This window comes from Punica granatum, chromosome 8 (genome assembly GCF_007655135.1).
Source record: "Punica granatum isolate Tunisia-2019 chromosome 8, ASM765513v2, whole genome shotgun sequence".
In the NCBI taxonomy this organism is placed as follows: domain Eukaryota; kingdom Viridiplantae; phylum Streptophyta; class Magnoliopsida; order Myrtales; family Lythraceae; genus Punica; species Punica granatum.
Genome location: NC_045134.1, coordinates 1000187 through 1021815, shown reverse-complemented (window position 1 = coordinate 1021815; position 21629 = coordinate 1000187). Strand labels below are relative to the sequence as shown.

Below are 21629 nucleotides of genomic sequence, written 5' to 3'. Positions count from 1 at the left end.
TTCTCCAACCATGTTAATTTACGGTATCGTGTACTGCTGCTCTCGAAAAGTCTTGCGGGTATGAACCTTTTCAATCAGGCTGGGTTATTGCTAATTTATTGGAGACAGACAGCCCAGTAAATTAGAGTAATTAACCATCCTCGATATATGTCCTTTTTTCCTATATGTGCATCCTTAATTGCACGACGTGCAACTGATGTTTGTTACTGAAGTGACATATATAAAATTTTGCGACTGCGCCTGCATATAGAAGTTAACTATGCTTTGTATTCATTTGGGGATCCTTAACGTGTACTACCCAGCTGTCTAGAGATCATTAAACGCGTCACTGTTCCGTTCACATTACTCACAAGGGATATGAGATTTATAATATATGATCGCCATTCACGTATTGAAAATAATATTTTATATATTGTAAGAATTGATCGGCTTGCTCCAGAACGACCCTACGTAAAAACAGAAAAGACATGTACATAGCAGACAGGGTTCATGGCGCATGTCATGTGACAGGTCGATCCATGGACAGTGTGGATGAGTGCATTTACAGTTCACAATCGAGCAACTAGAAACTAACCACACATGCATTGATGAATTTCCCAATTCCCCACCTCTCTCTCTCTGTCTCACTCTCCATCATCAAATTCAGTATTATCCATCTCCCCTTTTTGCTTTTAATTTAAAGTGAGATGAACTAGCGTGTTTAGTCTATTAACTAATACCAATGCTAACTCGGATATTGATCACGATGTATTTTCAACATATTTTGAATTCCTATAATATAAAAAGAATTAATTATATTGACGTGTGATGTAATTTATCAATTGTATCACATTTGTTTGATAACATCGATATCTCTTTTAAAACTGTGAGCCCACTGCCTTGAAAGTCCACCGATTTCCCACAGTTTGCTTTTCCTTTCTTTCTGGTCTTTGTCTGAAATATTTCACCTAACCATTTTAGCTCCACTGCATAGCATTAACTACACCCCATCTGCCCATCACATTCTTCATATCAATCCATTTAGATCCCCTCCCTCTATATCCGTCGGCCGCCCACTTCACATCCTCTATTCATATATTACATTTACGTGTCTAATAATTCATACGCTTTCATACCAACAACCTCTTATAGTAAAGTCCCACTGGCAAATAGCAAGAGCTCTTCATTAATTAAAACCCTACCTGCAATTTCATGCTCTCTTCATTCTTATACCCATTTTCACATCTGATTTCTTGATCAACTCACCGCATTGATCGATCCCTTTTCCTCGATCATTCACTAATAAGAATGGATCATCGACTCAATGCTACGACCTCGTCTTCCCTCTTTTCTTTCTACCACCCTTTCTTCACTATCCTGGCCCTCGCTATCTCGGGGTTGATCCTGTTGGTCTCGCAAAAGAGGAAATCCAAGCGGGTGAACCTACCTCCTGGCCCGCCTGGATGGCCCGTGGTCGGAAACCTCTTCCAGTTCGCTCGCTCGAAGAAGCCCTTCTTCGTGTATGTCGACGAACTGCGGGCCAAGTACGGCCCTATCTTCACCCTGAGGATGGGGACAAGGACGATGATAATCCTGAGCGACGCGAAGCTCGTTCACGAGGCCCTTATTGAGAGGGGACAGCTCTTCGCCAGCCGGCCTAGGGAGAATCCGACCCGGGCCATCTTCAGCTGCAACAAGTTCACTGTCAATGCGGCGATCTATGGGCCCTTGTGGAGGTCGTTGAGGAGGAATATGGTCCAGAACATGCTCAGCTCCGGCCGGCTGAAGGAGTTCAGGGCCATCCGGGATGCGGCCATGGACAGGTTCATCGATCGGCTCAGGGCCGAGGCAAAGGGCAATGATGGGGTCGTCAGTGTTCTCAAGAACGCGCGATTCGCCGTGTTCTGTATATTACTCGCGATGTGTTTTGGCCTTGAGATGAATGAGGAGACCATCGAGAGGATGGATCAAATGATGAAGACTGTCCTCATCACATTGGATCCGAGGATTGATGACTATCTCCCTATTCTTAGCCCATTCTTCTCCAAAGATCGCAAGAGAGCACTCGAGGTTAAATTTTTGAGCAATCTACTTAGCATTTGAACTATTTTTTCTGTGAGACCACAAGCAGTCTTCGCCCTATTAGCTATGACTAATTAATCATTATTCAGGCGTTAACTTAGTCCAAAGTATTTGTATTAGCTACATAATAAAACACGTTTGCTTTTAATATTCAGGTAAGGAAGGAGCAAATCGACTTCATTGTCCCTTTCATCAGGAAGCGGAAGCGGGCAATCGAGAACCCTGGATCCGATAGCTCAGCCACGTCATTTTCATACCTTGACACGTTATTCAATCTCAAGGTCGAGGGCCGGAAGTCAGGCCCCACGGAACCGGAGCTCGTGACCCTCTGCTCGGAGTTCCTCAATGGTGGGACAGACACAACGGGGACGGCAATCGAATGGGGCATTGCGCAGCTGATCGCGAACCCTCATGTCCAATCAAAGCTCTATGAGGAGATCAAGTCCACTGTCGGAGATAAGCGGGTTGATGAGAAGGACGTTGAGAACATGCCCTACTTGCACGCCACCGTCAAGGAGCTGCTGCGGAAACACCCGCCGACCTACTTCTCACTGACGCATGCTGTCACTGAGCCAACCAAGCTGGCAGGCTATGATATCCCGACAGATGTGAATGTCGAGATATATCTCCCGGGGATTGGAGAGGACCCGAAACTGTGGACCAACCCGGAAAAGTTCGACCCTGATAGGTATATACCAACATTGGTATACTGTGTATATATAACACGATATATATATATATATATATATATATATTTAATTAGCCTTAGCTCGATATTTATTTACTTACATATAATATTTTTGGGGCTACATACAGATACATTACGGGCAATGAGGACGCTGATATTACCGGAGTAACGGGAGTGAAGATGCTGCCTTTCGGGGTTGGAAGGAGAATCTGCCCTGGATTGGGGATGGCTACGGTTCATGTTCATCTGATGCTAGCACGGATGGTTCAGGAGTTCGAGTGGAGTGCTTATCCGCCGAATAGCAAGATCGATTTTACTGGGAAGTTAGAGTTTACGGTAGTAATGAAGAACCCTCTTAAGGCACTCATCAAGCCTAGGGTTTGAAAAGGAATGTTGAAGAAGAGAGAAAGGAATTAGAAGGGGCCGGGAAAGGTATGTGAGGTATTCCAATATTTTGTTGTGTATTTCGGTTTGCAAGATTAAGCGAGAAATGGCTTACTAGTTAAAGATGATCATATTGTTTTAATTTTTCTTCTTATTTTTAATAATGATTAATTACAACTCGTGTTTGAAGTTGATGGAGTTGATTGTTAGTGAATTGTTCATAGTTCGATTAGACAAAAGACAAGTATATTTTCGATAGTCACAGGGACATACATGTTTTTATACTTTCTCCTCTCTCTATATACCTTTTCAAACGTCACCCTCGTTCGAGTGGCTCAGTGAACTCGTAACATAATAACAGCCAACTGGATCGAGATTCATAACCATGTCGAATACGTATGGATTTTAAGCAAGCTAGCCAGCGAATAGATCCCAATCTAGGAACCTTAGCTAGCTATTTGAATCTACCAACAAATGAAAAACTGATCAAAATCTATTTAGAGTTCAAAGTACAACTCAGACGACTGTTTTTTTTTTTTTTATGGATTAACTCGGACAACATTATTTACATAATGCTAAAACCTCTTAATAATCCTTCCAATTTAGATGCCTATCGATTCACTTTTTTGTTATCAGCACTGGTTCCTCTAATCTCTATTTTCCTCTAATCCTTCCAATTTAAATACCGGAATAATTAATATTGTCTTTCTGGACGTGTGATTTATATTAAGCGGACATGACCAAACATATCACCGTATATGATGAGAGACCGCAGTCAATTAGCCGCAATAAAAGCACTCCATCTACCCGGTTTGAGCCCACCAAACACCAATATTGGTTTGTTCAAGCAGTCCCACTCTTATTTTCTTTAAATAAGGTCCCGAGTTCGAGTATTATAAATAGAAAAAAATCATATTGTGAGAATTTTATCTCCTTAGTGGCTTGACTCAGCACAAACTAGATTAATCGGGACCCTTTAAACTTTCAGATATCACAATACACATCTTAAAAAAAAAAAAGACAAAGCAAGGGTTAGCAAAAGAAAAATACAATACGAAGAAGACAACGAACTGTGTCGTTGATGTGGCCAATTGATATACATTTATTAAACGAAAATTACGAGAGCTCTTGGTCGGGCCCAAGATTTGGATTGGGGCCGAAGTCATCATTAATGGACAAATCGAAAAGTTCAATTGTCCAAATTAAAATGGATGAATATAATCGAAGAGGTTGTAACGCAATAACGCATGATTTCGCTTAGCAATCAAGCCAGAATGTTTCAAATTTAATACTATGGAACTATTTATACTATTTATAAGCTATTAGAATATGAATTCATTGTATAATTAAAGTAGTTGGCCTTATTTGTAATAAAAAAAGGGATGAATATAAAAAAATTATGAAAATTTATAAATAATTTCTTTAAACTATCAAAATTTCAAGAGGAATAACTGCTTTCTTACCTCAGCCACCCATTTATCCTATGTATATTTATCGCAAAATACTAACAAACTTACAACTTATTATTAGAAAGAGAAAGCTTTTTTTTTTTTAGTGGAAGAAAGAGAAGCTTATTATTATAAATGTTATATTATATGGCTCAAAAGCCGGGAAATTAGACCCATATGTGTAAGGTTGCTAAAGCTACTAATAAATGAAGGGTGGTTAGATAGGTGGGATGAAACTATCATGTAATGATAAAAAAAGAAAATTGATAATGAAAAAAAATTCTAGTGCATAAATTATATATTAAGTAAGCATCTAAAAAAAAGGAAAATTTTGAATTATTTTACATACATTACATGTAACGTAAAAAAGTACTAATTAAATTACAATAAATTGATAAATGAATTTACAGACCCATAATTGAAAACTTTGTAAAAGACAAGATTAATGGACAATTGTTTGTCAAATTGTATTACTGATAAGAACATGTACATATAGGCCAAGTGCCAGCTATTAACTAGGAAACTATAGATAACTAGCCTAAAATATGAATATGTACATAATCTCGGACGATACTCAGAATATTCTTGCTTGATAGTCAAGAATCGTAATACTCCCCCTCAAGTTGGAGCGTGAGGATTCCGAACGCCCAACTTGCTGAGGAGAAAGCGGAATCTATCTCGACCTAAGGCCTTAGTGAAAATGTCCGCTGGTTGATGCTTCGTGGAGACATGAGTGGTAGTGATGATGTTTGAGCGAATATGATCTCGAATGAAATGACAATAAATTTCAATGTGCTTGGTCCGTTCATGGAATACCGGATTGGCAGCAATATGCAAAGCTGCTTGATTGTCGCAAAAGAGTTTCGTAGGCCGAGATGAATGAACACCGAGGGAAGACAGCAGACTGCGTAACCAAATTACTTCACTGACTGTAGCAGCCATTGCCCTGTATTCGGCTTCAGCAGAAGAACGAGAAACAGTGGTTTGTTTCTTTGTCTTCCAGGATATAGGACTCCCTCCAATAGTGATGAAATAGCCAGTCAGAGACCGTCGTGTCATGGGGCAACTAGCCCAATCAGAGTCGCAGAAGGTAGAGAGCTCAAAAGAATTCGGCCGGAGAAAAATGCCTTGTCCAGGCGACTGCTTGATGTAGCGTAGTATTCTAAGAGCTGCATCCCAATGATCCTGTCGAGGGTCTTGCATGAACTGAGTTAAAATTTGAACAGAATAACTAAGCTCCGGCCTTGTTATTGTGAGATAGAGAAGCCGTCCAACTAGGCGGCGTTAACGACCCGGATCAGAGAAAACGGCCCCTGAATCGGACGTGAGATGATGATTCTGCTCCATAGGGAAATCAGAGGGCCGTGATCCTAACATCCCGCATTCAGATAAAATATCTATGGCATACTTGCGCTGGCAGAGAAATAATCCCGAATTCATGCGAGAGACCTCAATACCAAGGAAGTATCGCAAAAAACCTAAGTCTTTGATGCGGAAGCATGACTTGAGATATTCCTTGAATAAGGTACAATATCTAGACGAGTTCCCAGCAATGATGAGATCATCCACATAAACAAGTACCGAAAGAAACACCGTACCTCTAGAAAAGGTGAAAAGTGAGTGATCTGCTCCAGATTGTTTGAAGCCGAAAGCATATAGGGCATCGGTAAGTTTATAAAACCAGTTTCTTGATGCCTGGCGAAGTCCATATAGAGACTTATGAAGTCGACAAACTTGTCCTGGTTGAACAGTACCGAGACCAGGTGGAGGAGACATGTATACTTCTTCGCATAGATCACCATGAAGAAAGGCGTTATGGACATCCATTTGGTGGATCTCCCATTGCTTGGCGACTGCTACAGCAAGAAAACAGCGGACTGTCACGAGTTTGGCGACTGGAGCAAAAGTTTCGTGAAAATCGATCCCTTCAACCTATGTGAACCCTTTCGCTACAAGGCGAGCTTTGTAACGCTCAATAGATCCGTCAGCTCGCCGCTTAATCTTATAGACCCATTTACAACTGATGGGTTTCTTGCCCTGAGGTAATGAAGAAAGAGTCCATGTCCCATTTAACTCGAGTGCTCATAGTTCCTCGTTCATTGCCGCCTGCCATCGAGGATCTCTGACGGCATCTTGATATGTCTGAGGCTCTGTATCAGAGTCTATAGCCGCCAGAAAAGAAACATACTTATCGGTAGCACCTGAATAAGACAAATATTGCTTGATTGGATAGGACGTACCTGTGGAGTATGATGGAACAGGTGGGTCCAAGAGTCGAGGGGGGTAATGTGTGACAGTGTGGCATATAAAATTTTTAAGATGAGCCGGTGGTCGTCGAATGCGATCTGACCGTCGCACGTGTGAAGGATCAGAAGAACTGGTGATAACGGGCTCGGCTGTAGAGTGAGGCCCAGGCGGAATGAAGTTTTCTGGAGCCAAAGCAGGCCCAAGTTGGGAGGAATCCACGGATTGAGGCCCAGGCGGAATGGAGATCGGGTCGCGTGACAGGTCTGTGGGTATCGGGTCGCGCGCGAGTTCGCGGGTCGGAGCCGTGAAACCCGGGTCGCGCCTTATGTCAATGGATTCCTGATGCTGGGCCATATTTGGGCCATTGATTGGGCCGTGTGTCAGCCCAGTGGGCATCTGTCTTGGTGCAACTGGGCTGGGCGACTCCCCCTGTCCAATAGCCGGTTGGAGATTTAACGAGGACGAATCAATGAAGAACGGTGTATCCCGAATTCTTATATCCTGATCACTGTTGTACTGATCAGCAAAAGGAAAAATGTCCTCATAGAACTTGACATCTCTTGATGCAAAAATTCTTCTTGACTCCAGATCATAAACTCGCCATCCTTTCTTTCCATAAGGATAGCCAATAAAGACACACTTCCTTGCTCGTGCCTTGAATTTATCTTTGGGCATCGGTCTGATTTGTGCATAACACAGGGACCCAAAAACTCGTAAGTGTGAGTAGGTCGGAACCTTTCCAAAAATTACTTCATATGGACTCTTTCCATCAAGGAGCTGTGTCGGGGTGATATTAATAAGATAGGCTGCCGTTAGGATGCACTCTCCCCAAAAATGAACCGGTAGTGATGCTTGGATCAATAGAGCCCGTGCCACATTGAGTATATGGCGATGCTTCCTTTCTACACGCCCATTTTGTTGAGGCGTATCGGTGCAAGAAGTCTGATGTATAATACCGTGTTGCGAGAAGAAATCCTGCAATTCTCGAGATAAAAACTCCGCACCGTTGTCACTACGAATAATCTTCACGACCCGATTAAATTGATTTTTAATGAGATTGCAGAAATTAATTAAATAGCGCTTAGCTTCTGATTTCTCTCGCAATAGGTAAACCCACAATCCTCGGCTGAAATCATCAACAATCGTCAAGAAATAATAAGCCCCGGAATGAGACTGTGCTTTATACGGCCCCCATATATCCACATGCACTAGTTGGAATAAAAAACTAGCTTTATTCATACTGTTTGGAAAATAAGACCGAGTTTGCTTAGCCTTGTGACAGACCTCACATTCTTTATTCAAAAAATCATCAACTGGTAGACCTCGAAACGGAGCATGACGAGACGGATGTCCGAGCCTTCTATGCCACACATCATTCGTCTTGACTGCTGCTACTAGATTAACGTTAATCTTGGATGCCACACATTTCATATAATAGACCCCCCCTCGGTGCTCACCGATTCCAATCATCCTCCTCGCACGGTCCTGTATGAGACTCAATTCAGAATTGAATTTTATTAGACATCCCATCTCATCCGATAGTTGAGACACAGAGATCAAATTGCAAGTGAAATCTGGAATCCATAATACTCCAGACAGATTAATAGCTCCTCCAAGATGCACTCTGCCAACTCTAACAACTTGGGTTGTCTTTCCATTTGGGATGAAAACGGGCGAACTTCCAATAATTGGAGATGCCTCAATTAAATAATCCGAGCAGCCCGTCATATGTCTAGAGGCTCCAGTATCTATAATTCATTCATTGTTGCAAATAACAAAATCATTAAATAAGTTACCAGTCTGTATTTCAGCTTCATCATCACCGTTGTTCATTGCTAATAACCGATGAATTTGCTGAATTTGGGCCTCCGAAAATGGGAACGTAGACTGGGCTTGTGTTCCTCCTAAGTTGCTGTTTGTTGCAGTTTGAACAACGTGGGTCTGATTCGCACGGCCCGGCCCAGCAAATCTCCCGGTCTTCTTTCCTGTCTTGGGCCTATTCATCCGGTTCTCCCAATTCGTTCGGTTCTCCTAATTCGTCCGGTTCTCCCAATTTCTGGTTTGCCCCTGCTCCCTGCTTCTGTTTCGCGACTCCCAGGAATTAGGGTTCTCCGCCGCTGGATATTTACGAGCAGAGGCGTGCTGAACCTTTCCAGATGCCGGTCTTCCGTGAAGCTTCCAGCAGGTACTCCTCGTATGCCCGATTCTATTGCAAAAATCGCAGTGAGGGCGCTTGCTTCTCTGATCGGTCACCTGCTAAATCTCTTTGCCTCCTCTCGCCATGTATGCAGCAGCCTCCGGTCCTATCTCTTGAGCACGGATCACCATCCTTTGCCGCTCATCATGAATCACCATTTGAAATACTCGACTGAGAGAAGGAAAAATCTCGAGATTGAGTATATTTGACCGGACTGTGTTAAAATTAGGGTTCAAACCCATTAGGAATTGATGAGCTTTCTCCTTCTCTCTTTGTGCAGTTCGGGTTGCTCCAATCCCACAGATGCACGCACAAGTGCAGCCAGTTTCTTCGAGCAATTGATCGAGTTCATCCCAGAGACCCTTGAGTAGTGAGTAATACTCTGAGACGGGTCTGCCTTCCTGCTTCAACTGGTAAATTTCGCATTTTAGTTGATAAATTCGGGTTTCATTACCTTGGGAAAACCGTTGTTTCAGGTCGTCCCAGAGAATTTTTGCGTTCTCGATACAAGCGATGCTAGGTTGAAGATCTTTCTCCAACGTATTTGCAATCCATGCAACGACCGTGGAGTTTGCTATCACCAATAGAGCCCTGTTCGGCTCTCCTTCTGCTGGTTCAGGGAGGGTTCCATCAATGAATCCTATTTTGTTTTTCGCGCGAAGCGATATCCGCATCAATCGGGACCATGTGAGGTAATTGTCCCCGTTCAGCTTACAATTGATCAACTGAACCCCGGTGCCATCAGACGCAGTGACGGTATAGGGAGAAAGTAGTGCAGCCAGTTGTGGCTGATTCCCTCCGATTCCTGCAAGAGGTGCAAGTGTCTGATTACCAGACATGATGTAGAGAAGATAATTTGATACGTGATGAGCTTGCCCTTAGGCCAACTGCTCTGATACCATGAAAACTTTGTAAAAGACAAGATTAATGGACAATTGTTTGTCAAATTGTATTACTGATAAGAACATGTACATATAGGCCAAGTGCCAGCTATTAATTAGGAAATTATAGATAACTAGCCTAAAATATGAATATGTACATAATCTCGGACGATACTCAGAATATTCTTGTTTGATAGTCAAGAATCGTAATAATAATTAGTGGACCAAAAATTTATATAATCAAACATTAATTCTATTATTTTATTCCTCGCCTCGTCACTATAACCATCGGGGACCAACATTAAAATTAAATCTTTCTTTTCTTCTACCGGTGAATACATTTAATGTCTTTATTACCCAAAATAGTAGAGGAAGTGTAGACAGAGGCTCTTAATTACGACACTAGAAAGCTACATCTATTACTTTTTATTAGGAGTGGATCCAATTTCAATGTGTTCTTTCTTTTGGGAGCAAAAGTTATAGCGTTCCATATTTTCAACGTACTTCCTAAGTTCCTCATACGTATGAGAAATATCTCGCGAGAAAAATAAGAAAGTACGAGAAAGGGATATTATGAAGTCTCCTTTTAGGTAACTATATTGCTACGAAGATCATTAAAAATAAAAAATAAAAGAAGCTGTCAGCTTGTTCATTCTTGCTAGAAATTAAGTAGAGTTGTTAGACGATGAGGGGTTATTAATTTGGCAAGTCAATTGATGGCTGACTTCATTTTTCACTAGAATTCAATTCCAATTGCTACGCTATGTGATAGAAATTTATTACTGCGTTATCTCTCTGTTTCTATATATCCCACGCACAGAAAACGAGGTAAGAAAACAACTGTTAAATCTTATCCATTGGCTCCGCAGCACGAGATGATTTTTGTGATTTGTAGGCGACCAAGTCAACGCACATCAATATATAATGTATAAAAATATATAATATATAAAAGCTGTAGCGCGGAACATATATGCTCCGCTTGAAAATCCTCAACTCTTAATTGAATATTATCAATCTTAAAATGAATCCGTTTGAAGATCCGTTGCTCCTGAAGAGGAGTCTCCTCCATTTCCCTATTGGACGACATTCTGATAGGTTAAACGGGAGAGTGCTTAGAAAATCTAAAAGGATGACAAAAACGAAGAGGCAATTCAATTTGCTGAAAGTATGAAAAGATGGTTGCTCTTTCTTTTTACTGTGCATTGATGCATGATGCAAGATGGGGAGCAAAGGGTCAGGTTCTATTCTTTGAAAATGGCTGCAGATTTTGAGCTGGAACCATAGCCATATCATGTCATTGCTTTCAGAGATCCAGATGAGTACAAAAACCTCTGTTACATAATTCAAGCTCGCACGGAGATGCTGGGAAATGGCCATGCTTCTGTAGTTGCTCGCCCTAAAGTATTTATCTTTTCCATCGCATATTTGAGAGAAAGATAGATGGATAATGGAGGAGTGCGAAAAAGCAATAATTATGGTATGGTTTTTTAATTCATTATCTTGGAAGACCACTTATATGTGAATGCTTGCGAAGCAAGATGTCTCTTTGTACAGTGTATTACATCTTGGAGTTCAATAGAGAAAAAAATTGAGCCAAATGATTCAGTCAAAGCTGGCGATTGTTGTTTCCGTGCATATTGAGAACTCAGGTATTTGTTTCCTTTTTCGCTCCATAATAATATGACTAATGATTGTCCTTTTCAGGATAGTTTTTGAGAAGCCAAATAAAATGGGTTTGGTGTAACCATTATTAGTCAGGGGGAACTTCAGCTTATTGTGGACCAAATACTGGAGGAGGTGGAAGAACAAATCACAGAAATTAGAAGCAATATATACCATGATGCGATGATCATGAGGGATCGTTCCGTGGATATAAGCGCCTTGATGAAATGCGTATGAAATAAGAAAACTGTTATACTTCCCATTATCATGATTTCTTATCGTTTTGACTCTCATTCACAATATTTATGTACATTCGATATAATATATAATATTAGCATCATTGTTCTAATTGTATTCATTTGTATATTGTCATATGTATTAATTATTTATTATTATCCTGAATGTTGCGTTGCTTTCTTTACAAATAAATTTAAGATATTGATTTTTTTTTACAAATAAATTTAAAATATTATTATGTACACAAATCCATGAGTCTCATTTCTATCTCTTTTCTAGTTAAAAATTCGAATTACCGTAAGTACGCACATAATGCGCGGAATTGAGGACTAGTTTAACAGAATCCCAATATACAGGTCTCCTCTCCTCTCCTCTCCTTTCCTTGGATATGTCTCCTCATCCCAAACTTCACCAGTGCAAATTGCAAGTTTCCTACTATTTCATGCCGGGGTTATTAATCCACTAAATTACAAGGTACAATATATATGTATGTATATATATATATAAGTCTGTCTTTTTCCGGCATTTATAGAAGCAAATGAAATTTTCAAAGAAAATTAGAAAAAAATACAAATAATATTCCATGAGAATGTCAAAAAGGGAAAAGAAAAATCAAAATTAGTAAATTTTCCTATCCGCATGTGACTGAGTCTGCCTTGTGTATTTACAATCTCTTTCTCTGTCGAGGCCGCAGTGTTGACCATCATTTAGATTTGGAACCGCCGGGCTTTGGACCGCTCTGGCCGCTGCCACCCGCACCACCGCCACTGCCGGGCGGATTAGAACCACCCGCGTCACCATCAATATCCACCATCCGAACCTTAAACCTCTCGAGCTTCAGTGGCTCTTCGTCTCCACCGATCCCCCGAGACGCTATCCTCGGTGAATTTACGCTCAGGCTCCTCTGCAGCACCGTGTCATCTGATCTCCTAGCTTGACCAGCGCCCCGTTTCTTCGCCTCCGAACAGATGGCCTGGAAATGATCGGCGAATTCCGCGAAATCTTCCCTGTGAAACTTGGGGAACAGCTTCTTGAACAATTCCTTATTCCGAGTTTGGAGCTCCTTGAAGAATTCCAGCAAGCGTGGGTCGATCCCTGGCTTCCCCGACTCCTGCCCATGATAACCATCATGTGTATAAATTGCCATACTCTTATTAGATCGAAAGCACGAAGGTTTCTGGAGAGAATTTGAGGAGGTGATCGCGGAATTAAAAATACGAATGAGAATATTTATGTGAATGAAGAGAAATTCTGTACACAATTAAGTGGCAAGGGTTGATTATATATACATATATAATCTATCGTATATACATATATATATACTATGTGCACAAACATATATAATAGATATGGATTACTTGTGGGTCAATCAACATAGCGTTAATAATTCAGAAACTTAGAAAGAATTTTTTAAATATTGAAGCCTTGACTTGTTCAATATAATTAAGGCAATAACGTGTTGGTGACTAAGGCCGGGTTGCTTATCTGGACACGTGATATGTTTATTTCAACATGTAATAATTCCAGAGAGAGTCTGGTGATGATCGACCGTATATTGGAGACTGATAATAAATGGTGGTGATGATAATAACGAATTAATAAGAAGAGGAAGAAGAATCTAATCAATGATTGTAAAACAATGCAAATGGCATCTTTCAATGCCGTATCCATTTTCCTTTAATGTGTAAATTGCAAAACTTGTCCAAATTGATTTTTTTTTTGGGTAAGATTCTTTGTTTTTTTTTTGGTAAGCAAGTTGGTTATTTTTCCTTGGAGAAGAAGATTATGGCGACTTTTGTTTGGTCCGACATTCCGACATTGTAAGTTTGGATCTCTCCACTTTTTCTCTCTTTTAAGTAATCTGCTTTCTTCTTCCTCCTCATTCTGTCATAACATATCCCTCAATAAGTAGTATGAATTTCTACCCATCAAAAAAATTAGTATGGATATTCTTGCCTTTTTTTTTTGAATTTCTTCTCCTTGTTTTCTTACATGGGTATAATTTTTAGTAAATTAGATCCCTTATTATACGAAATATCTTATATATGTATTATTATTATATCCGCCTATCTCAGCTATTTATTGGACGTCTCCCCTCCGAAGAGACCGGCTGTCTCAATTATGTGCTTGGGCATGCCTTTTTTTATGAGTTTTTATTAAATATGCCGTACAATACAATTCAAGCAGCTTGGGCTGGGCCTTTGGGCGTGAAAATCGAACGTTATCAATGGACATTGGGCCCAGGCCAACCCAAAATGGTCGAGGCCAGTCATAACCTCTCTTTTTTTTTTTCCTTCGGCTCTGATCATGTTATCATGTCAGATCATAATCGATGATTGGATTACTTTGTAGCCTCAGTGAAACATAAATGCTAAATAGAATCGGCTTATTATATGTATATATAAATATCCCCAAGTCTTGGATGTAAACTAGCTGGACGAGTTGGTAAGCATCAGGATTGGCCACACATTCATGGCGCAGAAAGGAAAATGTTTATTACTATAATCGTCTTAGCCAGCTTGCAGAGGCTTCTGTACCCAAGCCCAAGGAGGGGCTAATAACATGTCATATTATAGCAAGGCTCATGCGTAGACTTGGACTCAACCTAATAAGTATTGGGCTTTCATCTTTACTTAATGAGAAACTTTTTTTTTTTCCGGTTATAAGGGAACTTATGACTTAATACAATATTAGAAATAGCAAAGCTAAATAAAGGGGCATGGAAGTCTCACTGATAAGAACCGAACCCGAGATTTCATGGTTCTAGGTGACAACTTGTGTCATTACCCCAAATTCCCTTCCTCGTATAGTGATTAACTTTGTTCAGGTTCATCTTTGTCTGTAATTATGGTGGTCCACGCGCACAGATCGGATTTTTTTTTTCTGATAGTCAGGTGGTATCATCAGGATTAGCAGGTTGCTTACATGTTTAGAATTTTTAGGAACTATAATTCTTTCGTCAATTTTATTTCTATTATTCTACACGATGACACAAATTTTTGAAAGTAATATTATATTTTATTATGAAAAAAATGCATGTAAAATTACCTGATAATATAATTATTATATATAATCATCACGAAGCCTTGAATTAACTGAATATCTTCATAAACTTATAGTATAGATTAATAACTATATACAGCAAATGATATCTATTTATATATATAATTTTTCTATTGAAAGGTAAAAACTTGAAAGTACATATATAGAAAATGAGAGAGATAAAAAAAAATTATTATCTTATGAGACTAGGAAAATATTTCTGCAGTGTCCTTTATTGAGATAATTAATGATAATGATATATTATTTAGCTACAAAATAGCATCGACCACGTCTTTTCGGTATACACTTTGGATCTAGGCTAATTCGATTCGAACTAGGTCGATTCAATAAAAGGTAAAACTATCTCAATCATAAATTTTATACGTTCACAAGATTTGAATCCGAGACTTTGATTAAAGGGAACGACCGAATAAGTCACGAATCACTTGAACCAACACATATTGGTATATCATGTACATTTTCATTTCAAGTAAATGGCACAGGTCGAATCGAATTATGAAATTAAGCTTGTGTTTGGATTAAAATTAAATGAATATAGTTTCTAATTAAGGATAATATAATGACGCACGCAAATAATCAAGATATTTCATATTCGATTATTGCCGTTAGATCACCTCTGCTCCAATATTTAGTTTTCAATTTTTCATTTTTTGTATTAGACTCATGAGTAGAAATAGTTTCTAATTTTATATGCTTCCGGCCGGCCGATAGAAAAGCATGGGATGACCGAGATTAACATTTGAACATTCCTCTTTTACTATTGGCGTCAGCTTTGCAAGATGGTCGGCTCACATCTGTCCCCTTCGAGAATTTTCAAATTACATCCCAAACACAAGAAGCCAAACAAACCGTATTTGTCATTCCATGCACATTCCGTAAAGCCTTGGGATTTCATTATTTACTTATAGGCACCACTTAATGCTTTGCTCTTTAGTCTACCGTCGATGAGATCATCGATGATGCGTTGATATATAATTGCATCACCCCTTATGCCCAACTAGCCACACGACCCGAACTTGTACCGCTGCCAACTTAATTTGACGATTCTTGCTTCTTGTTGGATATTGGACCACAATAGTTACATATACAACAACTCCATGACTTCAAATACTTTACTGTCCGCCGATCTATCCTAACTACATTACCTGTCTATTACATTACCTCAAGCACCGCTTTCAATTAACTAGTGGATGAATTGATCGAACCAAGTTAATTGAACGGACTGGAATATGCATGGATTAGTTATTAATCATTCAACTTCTAAATATTAAAGATATATAGCGTATAATTAAATACTTTATGCACGTGGACGGATCTTATCTTCGCGGTATACATCGGAGTTGAATATTCACTAAAATTAAATCATTTCGTGGATAGGATCACAACGACGCGTCAAGATGCATTAGTTGCAGTCAATAGATTTAGGACATGGTTCAATCTCACTGATAAAATAAAATTAAGTCTACATGTCCACAGTGAGGGGGAAAAATAAAGGAGGGACATAGGTGGCATCCCCAACTCTTGGCCGCCACACGTAGTTTTGTATATATTTGGACTTCTTGTGTGGTGTCATGTGTTCCAATATATATATACATCACCACCTCGGCACATTTCACATCCCTCTTCCTCCATAAATACATACACATATATACACACGCCACACATAGGGCAAGAGTGATATTAATCAACATATATCCACCCATACATACACAGAAACATGCGAGAGACTATAAGCATTCTGATGCTCCCATGGCTAGCCCATGGCCACATCTCGCCATTCCTTGAGCTCGCCAAGAGGCTCGCGGACCGAAACTTGCGCATCCACATATGTTCTTCTCCCATGAACCTCGAATCCATCAGGTCGAGAATCCCTGAGAAGTACTCCTCGTCCATTCGGCTCCTCGAGATACACCTCCCGTCCCTTCCTGAGCTGCCTCCTCAGCGTCACACCACCAACGGACTCCCACTGCATCTCATGCCCGTTCTCAAGAGGGCGTTCGACATGTCAGCCCCGAACTTCGCTGAAATCCTGGTAAACCTGAAGCCCGACTTGCTGATCTACGACTTCCTCATGCCGTGGGCGCCCGAGTTGGCGAGGTCGCATAACGTCCGGGCTGTCACCTTCTTGAGCGTGGGGGCAGGGATGGCGTCTTTCGTGTTTCACCTTCTCAAGAATCCTGGTGTTGATTTCCCGTTTGAAGGCTTGTTCTCTGTGGATGATCATGTCAGTCAAATGTTCTGCCAGATTTTGGAGAGCCCATCAAGTGGGATCACAGACAAGGACAGGTAATATTCCGTAGGGTTCTTTCTTTTGGTCTCTTTGGTTCTTTCTTAAATTCCATTGGAAGGGAGGAAAAAGAAAATAAAGAGTCGTCTTCTATTTTTATTGGTGCATGTAGAGGGGCAGATTGCGAAAGCTATCCAAACATGATATTAAGAACATGTAAGACAAAATGAAGTAATTAACTAAGCACGACTCACCAACACAATAGTTCCCCGCCCCATGCATGGTCATCCGCTATTCTTTAATTAGAAGGGCAATTATGAATATTCCGAATGAGAAATTCTACTCATATCTAACCAGATGATATGGTACAATCACCTTAATTTTTTACAATCAGTCACTTTTTTTGCACCGTAAGATTTGCTAATACTAATGATAAAAAATAAATAATTGATCATCTAACAGTTGAAAGTGTGATTGCACCATATAGAATTTTTCGTGAGTAAGTAATATATATATATATATATATGGCAATATTGCTATGGATATAAGCTAGGCATGACTAACGGGTAATTTATCCATTTTCAATGTTTTTGATTCCTATCGATTTAGGCACTTTGTTGGGCGATCTTGTGTCGAGGTTACTATACCGTGCTTATGTATTTTTTAGTTTTTACCTTTATCGGGCGATATATAGCCCAGCTACTCTACCCCAAAAAGAACAAAAAAAACAAAAACAAAAACAAACAAACAAACTTTGATTCACCTCAGTTTGGATCACGTGATTAGTGATCTTATCCTAAGATACGCAGCTTTTGTCTTCTCTTCTGATAATATAACTTCTTAATCTAACGGTCTGCCATATGGTTCATCAAGGGTTTTGCAATGCATCGAACGCTCATCGGACATACTTCTCATGAAAACATTTCGAGAACTTGAAGGAAAGTACATCGATTGTCTGTCTGATCTGACGGGGAAGAGGGCGGTTCCGGTGGGCCCACTAGTACATGACCCTCTGCTTCAGGCCGACCAGGCCGGCACACACATCATCGAATGGCTGGACAAGAAGCCCATATCTTCCACAGTCTTCGTCTCCTTTGGAACCGAGTACTTCCTCACAGACCAAGAGAGGGAGGAGATAGCCCACGGGCTTGAGCGGAGCAACGTCAACTTCATATGGGTGATGAGGTTCCCAGGAGGGGAGAGGCAGGACCTCGAAGACGCGCTGCCCAAAGGGTTTCTGGAAAGGGTTGCAGGGAGAGGGTTGGTGGTGGAGAAATGGGCCCCGCAGGTGAGGATACTAGAGCACGAGAGCATCGGCGGGTTCGTGAGCCACTGCGGTTGGAGCTCGGTGATGGAGAGCATGAAGTTCGGGGTCCCGATCATTGCGGTGCCAATGCAACTGGACCAGCCATTCAATGCCAAGGTTGTGGAGAGAGTTGGGGTGGGGATTGAAGTAAAGAGAAACCCTAGCAGTGGGAGGTTTGAGGGTGAAGATATCGGGAGAGTGATAAGAGGGCTTGTGAAGGAGAGAGGAGGTGAAGGTGTGAGGAAGAGGGTGAAGGAGGTGAGTGAGAGTATGATAAGGAACAAGGGCAAAGATGAAGAGATTGATGGAGTTGTGGATGCATTGGTCAATCTGTGCGGGAAGTGATTAATTTATAGGCCAGTATATAGTCTTTTTTTTTTTTTTGGTAAAACGACAACAATATATTAAATTATCCGACAGTCTTTACAAGGCCGGGAAACGAAGTTCCCATTCTGTCTCCAAATAGAGCTAGACTAAGAAAAGAAGGAACATCATCAAAAGAGATAAAATCCTCATATTGTCTTCCTCCCGCCCGTGCTAAGATGTCCGCACAGCTGTTAGCTTCTCTGAATACTTTACTCGGTTCAAGCTCCTTGAAGGATTCAGTTAACATCCTGCAGTCATATATTAAAGGCCGGAGAATAGGGTTAGAGCAGTCCATATCCCAGATTAGTTGCAAGATAATAGCAGCATCAAACTCGACAATTATTCAACGAATGCCAAGAGTCGAGGCTAACATAAGGCCCTATCGCGGGGCACTTAATTCAGCCATCACACTGGTTGTGTGGCCTAGTTGCATAGCAAATCCCTTGACCCAATTTCCGTGGGAGTCCAGTATCAGACCACCACCCCCCGCAATTCCCGGGTTGCCCAAGCTCGAGCCATCTGTATTCAGTTTGTAGTGACCTGGTGGAGGGGCGACCCATTTCAAGTCCTACGACTTATGAGGCAGATGTGTAACAGAGCATCGGGAGCTCTGAAATTCCACAGCAAGTTGGAGACACAGAGAAACTAAGGCTTTGTTTGGGAATGCCCACTCCAACTATAAATAATTATAATTATTTGAGGTTGTAATTATAATTATTTGAGGTTGTAATAATTGTATTGTTGAATTATGAGAAAAAGTGAGAAAAATAATGAATAGTTGAGATAAAGTAATGATTGTGTTGTTGAATTGTGAAAAAAGTAATGAATAATTAAGAGAATTTAGTATGAAAAATTGAATTGAATAGTAGTTAAGATAAAAAAATTGAAGAAAAAAGAAAAAAGTAATAATTGTGTTGTTGAATTGAAGATAAGTATAATTAAGTAGAGTAGAGTAAAAAAAATTACTCAATTCCCAAACAAAGCTTAAGTTATTACTAAGTGATTTCCTGGAGAATAAAAGAGAATTTCGATTTTTCCAAAGACCCAAAGGCCGTATGAGAACAAGGTACTCCATTGAATGCCCATACGAGCTGGTAGCTTAGAGGAACAATTTACACGCAGCCAGACTCGTACGGTGTCCGAAGAGGAGGAGGAGATCTCACTCGGTATGGACAAGCCTTGACAAAAAGAGGAGGCAAGGTCGCAATCTCGAAGCATATGAAGAGTTGATTCTAGCGTATTTGTGCAACAGGGGCAGTTGGGATTAATGGGAATCCCTCAAGCAGTTAAGAGGTTGGCTAAAGCAATTCTTTCTCTAAAAGTTAACCGGAGAAAATGTTGTATTTTTGGGATAGTCGGGCATTTTCATATCCAATTTGCTAGTTGGATTTTGGTTCGCTAAAAGGGTGATATACGCGGAGTGAGAGCGAGGTAGGTTTTTGACAAGAACTTTAGGGAATTTCGCTCTCCATTGGGGGTTAGCCAAGATTCTATCGAGACGTTCTTGGATCAATGAGTTATTGTCTTTTTAGGTTGGACCAAGTAAAACGTGGACCCACAAATCCTAGATCATTGAGGCCATAATCATCTATCATACTGTTAAAAAGAGAAATTCTGTAACGATTACTGTGAGACCCTCAAAGCTTCTCATCTTTAGATGCAATATCATTGAAATTCCCTAAGACAACCCAAAGCAACTGACAAACGCGAGCTACCTTCCTCAAATTTGCCCAAAGAATCTTTCTTTCCTTTAATCTAGGACTAGCAAAGATGCTCGAAAGTAACCAAGAGAAGGAGGAAGATGAGACTTGGATTATTGCATGAATCTCCTGCTCTGTTGACTCAAGCAAATCCACCTGAACCCTTTCGGTGCGCCAGAGCATCCAGATGCCTCCAAGCAGTCCACGGGTAGGAGCACAGGCGAAGCCATAGAAGGGAAATGTACCAGCAATTTGCTGAGCACGATCTCCAGAGAGCCTAGTCTCTGTCAATATGATGATGATGTCTGGGCCGTGTTGGTGTATAAGGTCCATCATTGATCGACAGAATTCTCTGCTACCAGATCCCCGGCAGTTCCAAACTAAGATGTTCATATGGAAGATGCCCGAGTCTGTCGTATTCGTTGCGTGGTCAAGTGTCCAATTTATTTCGTTATTCATTCCGCTATTCATGGGAACATGTGGGGTATTGAAGAGATTAGGCATGGGATTGACGCTGAGGTAAGTTTCGACCTCCCCCTCTCGCATCTGCCAGGACGTGACGTAGAGGCACTAGACTTGGATCCTCGGAAGCAGCATCAACAGCTTGGTCTCTATGCCGGTTGTCAAAATGACGAAGGGAGTCTGGTGGAGTCGAACCATCCGGGGCATCAAGTACTTGTCCGTTGCTTGGTTGTGGGCTTGAACAGAAAGCCTTGAGGACCTCGAGCTTCGACCTGGGTGGATTTCGATGATCCTTACACTTATGTGCATTTCTCAGCTGCTTTTCCAGTGGTGCAGTTACCTGCAGTAGATATTCGGCGACTGAGCGACCCGGACCGGCTAGTGCTTCTTTCTGAGATAGCAGGTGGACGGCTAGAATCGCCTCTGCTGAGTGATGATGAGACCCATTGATTCTCGGGAATCCGAGACGAACCTCGATGATTCTCTCTTCTATGACGAGCAACTCCCTGTGGTTTATGGTCAACCATCCCCGAGTCCTGTGACACGGTAGCCTTCCCCAATACCCTTTCCGGTGACCTTGATCCATCAGAAACAGGAGAGAGAGTAGGGAGCGGAGTGGTGGATGGGAGGACGGTAGTATCAGCAGTAGCGTTGGTTTCTCTCCTTTCCTCTCATTTCATCCGTAGGGAGAATTTTCACT

General features: G+C 40.9%; 3 protein-coding genes across 3 annotated transcripts; 2 read left to right on the top strand and 1 right to left on the bottom strand.

The window, feature by feature from the left end:
- The first annotated feature begins 1051 nt into the window (after positions 1–1051).
- On the top strand, positions 1052–3395 carry LOC116188585 (cytochrome P450 77A3-like). The gene is made up of 3 exons (XM_031518034.1): positions 1052–2049; positions 2217–2749; positions 2878–3395. The coding sequence occupies exons 1-3, from the start codon at positions 1288–1290 to the stop codon at positions 3131–3133; spliced, it is 1551 nt and encodes a 516-aa protein (XP_031373894.1). The 5' UTR covers positions 1052–1287; the 3' UTR covers positions 3134–3395.
- A 5689-nt stretch (positions 3396–9084) lies between these two features.
- LOC116187739 lies at positions 9085–9864 on the bottom strand. The gene has a single exon (XM_031516661.1). It carries the CDS (start codon positions 9862–9864, stop codon positions 9085–9087), a length of 780 nt encoding a protein of 259 aa, XP_031372521.1.
- Positions 9865–16457: 6593 nt separating this feature from the next.
- On the top strand, positions 16458–18927 carry LOC116187019 (UDP-glucosyltransferase 29-like). Its single transcript, XM_031515591.1, has 2 exons — positions 16458–17154; positions 17969–18927. The coding sequence occupies exons 1-2, from the start codon at positions 16586–16588 to the stop codon at positions 18744–18746; spliced, it is 1347 nt and encodes a 448-aa protein (XP_031371451.1). The 5' UTR covers positions 16458–16585; the 3' UTR covers positions 18747–18927.
- The last annotated feature ends 2702 nt before the right edge of the window (positions 18928–21629 follow it).

Coding starts and splice junctions, on each gene's coding strand:
- LOC116187739 (XM_031516661.1), bottom strand. CDS start 9,864: ATGTCTGGTAATCAGACACTTGCACCTCTTGCAGGAATCGGAGGGAAT.
- LOC116188585 (XM_031518034.1), top strand. CDS start 1,288: ATGGATCATCGACTCAATGCTACGACCTCGTCTTCCCTCTTTTCTTTC. Junction 2,050..2,216: donor ATCGCAAGAGAGCACTCGAG/GTTAAATTTTTG, acceptor TTTAATATTCAG/GTAAGGAAGGAGCAAATCGA. Junction 2,750..2,877: donor GAAAAGTTCGACCCTGATAG/GTATATACCAAC, acceptor GGCTACATACAG/ATACATTACGGGCAATGAGG.
- LOC116187019 (XM_031515591.1), top strand. CDS start 16,586: ATGCGAGAGACTATAAGCATTCTGATGCTCCCATGGCTAGCCCATGGC. Junction 17,155..17,968: donor GGGATCACAGACAAGGACAG/GTAATATTCCGT, acceptor TGGTTCATCAAG/GGTTTTGCAATGCATCGAAC.